At 35.5% G+C, this 11,926-nt stretch overlaps 1 protein-coding gene across 1 annotated transcript in view; it reads left to right on the forward strand.

Moving 5' to 3' along the window:
- Nucleotides 1-6,329, forward strand: part of KIF3A (kinesin family member 3A) — a 53,457-nt gene extending 47,128 nt beyond the window's left edge. The window contains exons 12-18 of the mRNA XM_003782204.3: nt 505-685; nt 871-981; nt 1,327-1,452; nt 2,459-2,512; nt 3,051-3,119; nt 3,692-3,816; nt 6,237-6,329. Coding sequence (XP_003782252.1) covers nt 505-685; nt 871-981; nt 1,327-1,452; nt 2,459-2,512; nt 3,051-3,119; nt 3,692-3,816; nt 6,237-6,285 — 715 coding nt within the window. The 3' untranslated portion in view covers nt 6,286-6,329. The remainder of the gene's footprint in view (nt 1-504; nt 686-870; nt 982-1,326; nt 1,453-2,458; nt 2,513-3,050; nt 3,120-3,691; nt 3,817-6,236) is intronic.
- Nucleotides 6,330-11,926: the final 5,597 nt, after the last annotated feature.

Here is an 11,926-nt window from a genome sequence, read left to right on the forward strand (position 1 = left end):
AAAAAAAAAAATGGTGAATTTGAATTGATTATAGATGAAATCATTATCTCTACACAGTGGTATAATCTGGTGGAAATACTACATAATTATGTTTCTATTTTGAAATCATATACCCAAACACTTGTTATATTTTGGGAAATGATACTAGAATAGTAGATGATCAGTCAATACAAGGTATTTTATTTCTTTTTTTTTTTTGAGACAAAGTCTCACTATTGTCGCCCTTGGTAGAGTGCCATGGCGTCACAGCTCATAGCAACCTCAAACTCCTGGGCTTAAGTGATTTTCTTGCCTCAGTTTCCCAAGTAGCTCGGACTACAGGCACCCACCACAACACTCTGCTACTTTTTTGTTGCAGTCATTGTTATTGTCATTTTGTTTTGTCATTGTTGTTTAGCTGGCCTGGGCTGGGTTCAAACCTGCCAGCCTTGGTGCATGTGGCCAGCATTGCAATCACTATGCTACAGGCGCCGAACCACAAGGTATTTTCATTTTAATTAACAGACAAGAGCATCAGTCTTTGCTAGAAAAATTATCTGCGCTGGAGAAGAAGGTAATTGTTGGTGGTGTTGATTTGTTGGCCAAAGCAGAGGAACAAGAGAAACTTCTTGAAGAATCTAATATGGAACTGGAAGAAAGAAGGAAAAGAGCAGAGCAACTTCGCAGAGAACTTGAAGAAAAAGAGGTAATGTGGACTTTTTGTTTTTAGTTTAATATTTTGCATAAGATTCTAGTGAAAAGCTAAGAATCTATAATCTTGATGAAATTTTAAAGATTTATGGATTGCTTTGCTAAACAGTTGTATGTTAAATAATTAGATTTATGGTTTAATGAAAAAATGATTCTGAAATTTACTGATTTTTATCATAGCAAGAACGCTTAGATATTGAAGAAAAATATACCAGTTTGCAAGAGGAAGCACAGGGAAAGACTAAGAAGTTAAAGAAAGTTTGGACAATGCTGATGGCTGCAAAGTCAGAGGTTGGTCTCTTAGAATTGACATACTTACGTAGTTCTGAATTTTTTAAAAAGCAGTTCCTTTTATTAAGAATCCATAAGTAATAGTGTGTGCTTATATTAATAATTGTAAAGAAATAAAAAAATTTCTTTTATTGTTTTTAATTTCACCTATTGGCTAAAAAGTTTCTTTCCAACCTCAGCTCATAATGTGGAATCATTAGTCATAGTGTCACTCTGTCCATTATTTTTGTGAAAGAACTGGGTAGGCACTCACAAGTTCTCTTAGACTAATGCCCTATGTGAAATGAAACTGCTTTGTGTTTAAAATCTTGTTTGTTTATAGTATTTTCATGGATTTTCTGGTAGATGGCTGATCTTCAACAGGAACATCAGAGGGAAATTGAAGGCCTTCTGGAGAACATTCGGCAGCTTAGCCGGGAGCTTCGACTTCAGATGCTTATTATTGATAACTTTATACCTCAGGATTATCAGGTAGCAGTAAAGCTGTGACCTAGATACTAAGTCACTTGGCTGTGGTTAAGGAACAAAGAAATGTAATTTTCAATTTAAGCAATGGTAAATACTTAATTTCAGTTACTGAGCAAAAAATTTTCTTGAATGAATGCCATCACATCTCACTTTAGTCGTTAACTTTTCTTAATACATAATTCTGTGCTTGAGTATTTAAGCATCTAAACAAGAATATTTTAGCCCATCAGAAGAATTCAGATTGGTGCAAATGCAACCAAAATTAAGGTATAGGTCCTATTTTTTCATTCATTGTCCTTTACCATATAAGTGGAATTTGGAACCATTGTGCTTCCCTTTTCTCCTTACATATGGATGCTGATTCTTTGTGTAGATATGTGGCAAAATATATATGCTGTGAAATTAACCATTTTAACCTTTTTATTTTTTGAGATGAGGTCTCACTGTCTTGGCCAGGCTACTCTCAAACACCTGGGCTCAAGGGATCCTCCTGCCTTAGCTTCCAGTGTAGATTTTTAACTACTTTTAAGTGTACACTTCAGCAACATCAAGTATGTTTACATTGTTGTGCAACCATATCCATCTCCAGATAGATGCTAATTCTTAGCACTGGTATAATTAAAAAATCTCATTTTCAAATTTTTTAACTCAAAATTTCTGTCTTTCTAATATGTTTTAGTAAACTTTAACATCTTAATTTTTTTAAGAAAAACATACTTTGAATCTCAATAAACTTTAAGAAGGTTGTCTAAAAGTAAGTTTTGGTATCTTTTTTCCCTTTGGAGTCAAGTGCACAGAATTAATCCTAAATTGATAGTATATTCTCCTTGTTGCTATTTGGATGGCCTGCTTTTATTTACTTATTTTGTAATATCATGTAATATATAATTTTAAGATTTAAACCTTTTTTCACTTAGCATTATTGAGAATTTTAGTTCTATGAATATTTTTCTATATTATAAATGTTATTCAATATTAAAAATAGACTTATCTTTGACTCTTTTGAAAGGAAATGATCGAAAACTATGTCCATTGGAATGAAGACATAGGAGAATGGCAGCTAGTGAGTATTCCCTTTATCCTTCCACAAAATACTTACAAAGTACTTCCTGGGGACTAGAAATTGTGCCAGTTACAATGGAGAGGGAGGTGGTCCAGAGGAGGAACTAGAGGAAAATCAGTAGGGCAGATAAGATATTTTTGTAATTAGTTGTATTATATTGCGTAATAACTAATTAAAACACATAGGTCATGGTCTAGGTCAGGGGTCCTCAAACTTTTTAAACAGGGGGCCAGTTCACTGTCCCTCAGACCGTTGGAGGGCCATGCTGCAGGCCTCGGGACAAGTCGGCTGCTAAGCAGGACAGGCAGTGGCAGCAGGGCCGGATAAATGTCCTAGGTGGGCCACATGTGGCCCACGGGCCGTAGTTTGAGGACACCTGGTAGGTGGAATTGTCAAAGTCAGGGGTAAAGGCTGGGCTGCCTGCTCCAGCATTCAGATCATGTTATACTAGTGTAACATCAGGTGATTGCACAGTAATTTGCCTGATTCATGGTATTAATTACTAAGACATTTTTGTTCTTCTTTTTTTTTTTTTGAGAAATGTGTTGCATACACAGGAAATAACATGAGGAAGCAAACCCCAGTACCTGATAAAAAGGAGAAAGATGTAAGAATACTTTTTTTTTTAAACTACAGTTGTTTCTTTATAGAAATGTGAGTCATTAAATTGTGTTATCAACCTGGTATTTGTTAATCAGCTCTGCTGAAAAATGGATTAATTTAGGGGGAATAAAGGCCCTAGGATGGGGTGATTATTAAGAGAGTTCTACTCACCATCAGTCTTGATCATAGGCCTATCATTTTGCAACAGTGGTCTAGAGTCACTGCTTAGAGTCCTCTTTTCATTACCTCTCTGAGTCATGGATCATGGTTAGAGACTGAAATGTGTCTGGCTTCCTTTTCAAGGCTAGTTCTAGTTCTAGGTTAACAAGAAGAGCAGCTTTAGGGAAAACAGCAGCTGTTTTTCTTTAAGGAAATGTGTGTATGTGAGGGATTCCTGTTTACCAAGCTTTAGTGAATACACTTTAGATATTGGGATTAGAAGATGTCTTTAGATATTTGTTTGGTTTTGTCTTCTGTGGCGTTTTTCTAGGAGTTTGTTTAGTATTTTAAGTCTTCTCCCAAATCTAACTCAGCTTTGTCCTGGAAGAGTGCCCTGTGTGCGTTTCTTTTCCTTAGCCCTTTGAAGTGGACCTTTCCCACGTGTATCTTGCCTATACTGAGGAGAGTCTACGTCAGTCTCTGATGAAATTAGAGAGGCCACGGACTTCTAAGGGGAAGGCACGGCCCAAGACAGGGAGAAGGTAAGGGGGCCCTTTGAATCCCATCACATGAAGGATATAAGATATTCTAGTTAGACACCTTTAAAGGAAATTAAAATTTATTTAGTTTGCATGATAAATATTTTGGCTGATATATTAAAAATCAAATTCCTTGTTTAGTTAGAATTTGAGTAAGAATTAAGGTCTTTCAACTTCCTTAACCCTCCAGAGTAGTAAAATTTATTTTTGATTTGCTTTTTTTCCCAAGTGTATGATAGATCACATACTATCTTGTTTCATTCCTGAATTCTTACATCAGTTCTAGTGAGATGCTAATTAATTTGTCTGATTTAATTCCGAAGGTATATTCAACTGGTTAGTTTTTCTATCATAAACATTGCCCCAAGAACCTTGATTTCCTCAGTCACCAGTTAAAGAAAACATCTCTGGTCATTTTTTCCTGTCCCCTGGGCTCTGGTTTTGACTGTTGGGTAGTTTCCATGTATTATCACCTAAGCCCAGGGAAATCAGGATGCGGGAGCCCAGGGTTGGAGCTTGTTTCTTCTCTCTCTTTCCTACATCAAATAATTTTCCAGTTACTTAAGCCAATTGTAAGATTTTGGGACTCCTGAAATGGTAGAAATAATAAGCTGTTTTTCCCCCTACTTTGAGTACATGGACTTTTGAGTTACATGCAGGATGAGGCTGTATAGTTCTGATATTTTTATGTTACATTATTTCACAGACACTTAATCGTTAAAGTGTTCATTTATAACTTAATGCTTACAAATTTGGGATAGTTGAACTTGGGGTAGGTGGAATCAGTGGCATATTTAAAGTGTATAGATTTTTACATTATTATTATTTTTTAAGACAGAGTCTCACTCTGTTGCCCCAGGTGAGTGCCATGGCATCATAGATTATAGCAACCTCCAACTCTTGGGCTCAGGTGATCCCCTTGCCTCAGACTCCCGAGTAGTTCGGACTGCAGCTGCCACCATGCCTAGTTGTAGATTTTTACATTCTTTAGTATTTAGATGAGGAATTTTATATGCCAACAGCAGCTACAAATATGAATGAATGAAGCAAATAATTTCTAAGAAACATGAGTCCTTTTAGATTTTTTTTTTTTTTACTTTTCTACTTTTAATAGAGATATTTTCCTCTTTACAGTAAGTAGGAAAAATGACAGTGCAAGTGTAAGTAGGCAGTGGTGGGGACTGGGGCAGAATGGAGAGCAGCTCTGTCTAAAGTGAGTGGCTGCTGTTCTTGTCCTAGTGTGTTGTGAGAATAGTGGGGCTTGTTTCTGGATCTTCTCTTTTCTAAGAAGCCAGAAAATAGGGTTATTTACATGAAATCTTTCAACTTTTAGTTATACCTTTTTTTTTTTTACTATGTGGACATAAATAAATAATTAGATATTTGAATACAATTGCCAGAATGCTTATTTTAAAATATGTACATTTTTAGTTTAACTGAAGAAAAAATGTGTGGACCAACATTATGTAAGCCAAGCATCTCTGTATACTAGAATTAGCCTGCTATATTATGAAAACTAAGAAAATGATAGATAGCTATAAACATGGGCAAATCTATATAGCAATAAATGATTTATTGATTATATTACATTACATTACATTATAAGGTCAAAGTGATATTCCTCATTAGAAACACATAGTTCAATGCACTGGGAAAAATTGGAATAAATATGGGACATTTCTATAGCATTTCCGTTAATCCCTGAATGTGCATTTGTGAGGTATTGCCTCAAATGACTTCTGTTTCTGATTTTCACTAAATCCACCTGTACCTTTAGGATACCCCAGATGGAATAATCATGGGATTCAGACATGGCAAGCGTACAGCCTTCTTGGCCTGGCCTCAGTTGTCTAGTCCAGTTTTGGAAATTACCATCCGCCTAGTCTCTCATTACTCTGGCATAATAAGGTGGGGTTCTATCCACTTGTATTACCCTAGGTAACCTTCCCCTAGCTGAAAAGGTAGGAATTAATTGATCACTTAACATGGTCAAACCTTTTGGGCTAGCTGCAGTGGCTCATGCTTGTAATCCTAACACTCTGGGAGGCTGAGATGGGTGGATTGCTTGTGCCCAGGAGTTTGAGCCCAGCCTGAGCAAGAGTGAGACCTTGTCTCTACTAAGAAGAGAGAAAAAAAAAATAGCCGGGCATTGTGGTGAGCACCCGTAGTCCCAAGTTACTTGGGAGGCTGAGTCAAGAAGATCTCTTGAGACCAGGAATTTGAGGTTGCTGTGAGCTATGATACCACAGCATTCATAAAAAAAAAAAAAAGAAGAAGAAGAAAAAAACATGATCAAACATTTGAAAATTAGCCTGTTTCCAGACTCCATGGCCACCTTGTGTTTTCTACTACATAATGTAAAGTGTTTGCATTTCATTCTTTTAGGAGAGCATTCATGCTTACTTTTTCTCTTCTCCAAACAGAAAGCGTTCTGCAAAGCCTGAAACTGTAATTGACTCTTTACTTCAGTAAATGTTACAGACTTAAAATTACAATAAAATTTTATGATATTCTCATGCTTGGACAGAATCTTTAATTAAAACACTGAAGACTTCTGAGTAACTCCGAATAAGAGAAGCTATAAATGATGGAGTAAGACTGGATATGTTAATTTGCCTAATAACTTTTAGTCTATATATATTGAGTTAATATAACATATTGTACAACTGGTACTGTTCAAAGATCATTCTGCTCTTCACTTGAACTGTGCAAGGAAATTGGGGGAGCAGTTCGTACTATAGAGAGGTATAGTTTAAATGTATTTGTAAATCAGTTAGCTATTTACCTAACTACTGTATATTTAGACAACCAGAGTTTCAAAATAGAAAAACAATTCTCCTGTTTTGCACACAGAAGGTAGCAGATCAGATTGTCCTATGTTGCACTGTTATATATGAATGTTTGAGCTGCTTATCTAATAAATGACCTAACACTAGCCTTCTAGCCTATTTAAACATGTTCTGATTTTCCAGTATTCATTGCATTTTAAGTATGAAATGACTGATCTTATTGATCCCCTGTAGAAAATTTTATAACTCAACAATCTTTGCAAATACATGTTTTTAAAAAAGTTGAAAATGTGTTTTATCTGGACCTCTCCCTGCTGTTTGGCTACTTTGAGTCAAATCAAATATACATTTTTGTTATTCTGATTTCATGTTCTCTTGAAATTTTGAATTGCACCTAAAAATGAAGGGGCCACAGTGGCAGAAAATTAAGTAGCTAAGTGGAGGCCATTTATCATTGCCTGTCTGTGTATTTTTAAATATTAACTTTGAAGTGTGATTTACGGATGCGTTTTTCTGAGTTCTAAATTTTGATGGAGATTATTCTGTATCTCCCAATTAAGGGTATCCATTTACCAGGAAATGCAGCTAAGCAAGGAAAATGTCTTTTAGTCCTTGTCTTTAAAACACTTTGTTTTGGGCGGTACCTGTGGCTCAGTGAGTAGGGCGCTGGCCCCATATACTGAGGGTGGCAGGTTTGAACCCCACACTGGCCAAACTGCAACGGAAAAATAGCCAGGTGTTGTGGCGGGCGTCTATAGTCTTAGCTACATGGGAGGCTGAGGCAAGAGAATCACCTAAGCCCAAGAGCTGGAGGTTGACGTGAGCTGTGACGCTACGGCCCTCAAAGTGAAACTCTGTCTCTAAAAAAATAAATAAAATAAGACACTTTGTTTTGTTTTTCTTCATATTTTATAAAAAAATTATTTCCCTAGTTTTTACTATTGATTAATCTAGTTAAACCATATTCCTCTATAAATAAAAATTATGTTCATTTTATAGTTAAATAAGTTGTAATAAAATCATTCTTTCATGGCTGCTTACAGAATTTTGATTGCTTTTGAAAGTTACTCCACTCCTAAACCACATAATATATGTTTTATGGGTCTTAAAATTATGTAATCAGCCTTAAAACACATTGTTTGAAAAGGTTTTTGAGACTTCATAAGTTAGTATTTATTAAATTAATATTTTAATAAGTTTGATTAAATATTGGTTTATAATACAAAACTGTGTACACAGTTGGGATGAGTGGTGGTAAAAATGTGTCTGTAAATTTAAAGTACTTTCCAGAAGTGGAATACTCAATGTTCTGTACGTGGTGAATATTTTCTAGGTAATGAGAATTGCATTTCACTGGCAGCATTTTCTTTGTAATGTGTTAGATAGTTACAAGTTTATAACTTATTCTGCAGGTCATTGTTTAGATACAGTGGAGACTTGAGGTGAATACATGTCTTATAAAAGCTGTGTGAGCAGAATATTTTGATAATTATAAAATGTTTTTGTTGATGTACACATAAATCTGTTAGTAATTACTCTACAGAGATCTTAATTTTGCTAGTAGATAAAAAAGATCAGTGCTTCTTTTTAAAAGTCCATGTTCCCAGACTTCAACAATTCAGTTAAACAGGAAAGGAATAACTTTTGAATTAAGCTTTTAAACATCATAGGAATTTAAGCCAGTATCTCAGACATTTTTTCTATCCCACCCTACCACAGAAAGAAATCTATAAAAAGGCACAATGGCTCACACCTGTAATCTTAGAACTTTGAGAGGCCAAGGTGGGAGGATTGCTGAGGCCAGAAGTGTGAGACCAATTTGAGCAACATAGTAAGAAGCTGTCTTTAAAAAATATAAAAAGAATTAGCTAAGCATTGGTGGTATGGGCCTCCTAGCTACTTGGGAAGTAGAGGCAGGAGGGTCACTTGAGCCCAGGAGGTTGAGATTGCTGTGAACTATAATCATGTCACTGCACTCTAGTCTGGGCACCAGGGCAAAACTGTCTCAAAAAAAAAAAAAAAAGAAAAGAAAAGAAAGAAACAAAAACAAGTCAAAATAAAAAGTCAATCTGCAAAAAGTCAATTGAGAAATTTTTAAAGCAGGCTACTATAACAATTTTTTTTTGAAAAAAGCATTTAAAAACTGATTATACCAGATAGATGTTAAATATCTGTCTTGTAAAATACCAAAATGTGATACTCAAGCCAGGCCTGAATATCCATTTGTGGTGGGCGCCTGTAGTCCCTGAATATCCAGTTATAGCAGTTCTGTGATATCTTCATACTGACAATGTCTTTGTCCACAAAAGAAATATTTTGTAACTTCAGTGTTAATTTCATGAAAGGATTATAGATGAACAAACTTGCTCATTATTTGAAATAAATATGCAGATTTAAAATGAGTGCACATATATATATATATGTAGGTTATTGAATGGGCATCTTTTGTCTCTTTAATTTAAAAAGTAATATTTATTTATTAAAAGGCATCTTGGTAGAGTTATTGGTTTATAGTATGTTCTTATAATTACATATACTAAAAGTTAGGATATTAAAATATAATAGGAATCATTCTCCATTTTTTGTTTAGATTCTTGTAAAGTATAAGGCTAATCAAGGAGAGATGCTGCATCTACATGTTGGTCCCACAAGTAGAATCCATTTGACAAGCTATTTCATATACTTTTCTAGAGAAAGGGGAATTTTTTCTGCAGCAGGAAATTTAATGTTACTTTGGGAGAAAGTGTGGTGGTATTTCATTCATAACATGTTTTTAAAATTATAATTATGGTTTTGGGGTGGCTTTTTTGTTTTGTTTTGTTGTAGTCTATTTTTAATATCTTTCTCCTTAACTCTTAAGAAAGGTATTTCTCTTTCCTACAGGGCTGTGAATTAAGGAATGGGTGGAGTTTACATTTAAGCGTGCCAGTGTCTACCCAATTTCTTAATGTATACATTTGTTTTCCTTTTTAATTATTCTTTGTTCTTAAAATACTAGAAGAAAACATAGATCTTTCTAGTGCCTTTGAACTTATACTGTAGTTGATTAATTTAAAATTATTAATAACTTTAATAACATTACTATGATGCTGTATACTGGCCAAAATTACAAATTGTACAGTAAGTTTATTGCATCAGTTTCAGAAGCCACACTTTCATTGTATTTTATGTCTGAGTTGTATTTGTTCACGTTGTATATATTGATATTGTATGTATACGTGCAGCATGGTTAAATAAGAATAAAAGTCTTTTACCTAAGGCCTGTATTTGTGGTCTTCCTCCTTTCTGAAATATCTTTGTGTTTACTTTCAACATGATGTTAATGAGCAAGTTCTTTGTGCTTAAAATCTTAATTTTGTATGGTTAAAAGACACTTATGTAATTTCATATTCAGAAACTCTTAATGTTGTAGGCCCTTTAAACAGAAATCATGGGGTAGCACCCATAGCTCAGTGGGTAGGGCGCCGGCCACATACACCCAGGCTGACAAGTTCAAACCCAACCTGGGCCAGCTTAACAATGATAATTACAACAAAAAAATAGCCGGGCGTTGTGGTGGGCACCCTTAGTCCCAGCTACTTGGAAGGCTGAGGCAAGAGAATCGCTTAAGCCCAAGAGTTGGAAGTTGCCGTCAGCTGTGACACCACAGCACTCTACCGAGGGCAATGTGGTAAGGCTCTGTCTCAAAAAAAAAGAAAAAGAAAAAAATTAACAGAAATCATGAAACAAACTCTGATAAAATTTATTTTTCAGCAAAAATATATTTATCCAAGTTTTGTTATCCTTTCATTAGGTGTTAGAGAACAGAAACCAGTTCTCAGGTCATAAGGTAAAGAGTGTGTATGCAGAATGTATCTCACTAAAAGGTAAGAGGAAACATTGCTTGGTGGTAACAATAGCATGATCTCATTCAGAAATTCCTCATGAACTTAAAGTATCTCCAAAACAATAATGTTGCTTGGATTATTGTTAACCATATGTTCTTTTGCCAAAGATTGATTTCCAGGCCCTATACTAGGCAGTCTTAAAAAATTCAAATTCAAAAAAAAAAAAAGAATAATTCAAATTTAAGCTGGACACAGTGGCTCACGCCTATAACCCTAAGCACTCTGGGAAGCTGAAGCAGGAGGATCTCTTGAGCTAGGAGTTCAGACCAGCCTGAAAAGATTGAGACCCTGCCTCTACTAAAAACAGAAAGATTAGCCTAGCATTATGATGGGCACCTGTAGTCACAGCTACTCTCTATAGGCTGAGGGAGAGACTAAAACTCACTTGAACCCAGGAGTTTTAGGTTATGTGAAACTATGTCTCCAAAAAAAAAAAAAAAAAATTTTTTTTTTCTGTGAACTGGGCTAGAGTGCAGTGTGTCATAGCTCATTGTATCCTCAAACTCCTGGGCTCAAGTGATCGTCCTGCCTCAGTCTCCCAAGTAGTGAGGACTATGGGCACACACCACCACACTTGGCTAATTTAAAAATTTGGGGGGCTGTGCATGGTGGCTCACATGTGTAATCCTAGCATTCTGGGAGGCTGAGGTGGGTGGATCACTTGTGATCACTTGAGCTCAGGAGTTTGAGAGCAGACTGACCTCATCTCACTAAAAATAGAAAAACTAGGTGGGTGTTGTGGCAGGTACCTATAGTCTCAGCTACTTGGGAGGCTGAGGTAAGAGGATCGCATCAGCGTAGGAATCTGAGGTTGTTGTGAGCTATGATGCCATGACACTCTACCCAAGGTAATGGAGTGAGACTCTATGTCAAAATAAAACAAATTTTTTTTTGGTAGAGATGGGGGTCTTGCTATTGCCCAGGCTGTTCTTAAATTCCTGGCCTCAATTAATCCTCCCACTTTGGCCTCCTAAAGTGCTAGCTAGGATTACAGGTATGAGCCACCACACCCAGCTTCAAAAAAATTTTTTAATTGACACTTAATTATATTTCTAGGGTTCATAGTGATGTTTCAGTACATCTGATGTATAGAGATCAGATCAGGATAATTAGCATATCAGTCTTTTCAAACATTATTTCTTTGACCTAGGAACATTTAATTCAATATCCTGTCTTTTAGCTATTTGAAAATACAGAGTATGCCAAAAAAGTGTTCACATTGTAGAAAAGAAAAAACTGTATTAAAATTGTAATACTCAGTGTATAACCTGTGTTTATTATTTTGTATTTCTTGTAATCACAGACATCAAATGTGGCTTGAGTATTACAATTCTAATACAGTTTTTTCCTTTCTTAAACTGTGTATACTTTTAATGTGTGCACCCTCTGTGTGTAATATTTTATTGTTAACTATAGTCATCGTATCGTGGTATACTC

The sequence above is a fragment of the Otolemur garnettii genome, unplaced genomic scaffold (assembly GCF_000181295.1).
Source record: "Otolemur garnettii isolate 467f Iridium unplaced genomic scaffold, OtoGar3 scaffold00003, whole genome shotgun sequence".
NCBI classification, from domain to species: domain Eukaryota; kingdom Metazoa; phylum Chordata; class Mammalia; order Primates; family Galagidae; genus Otolemur; species Otolemur garnettii.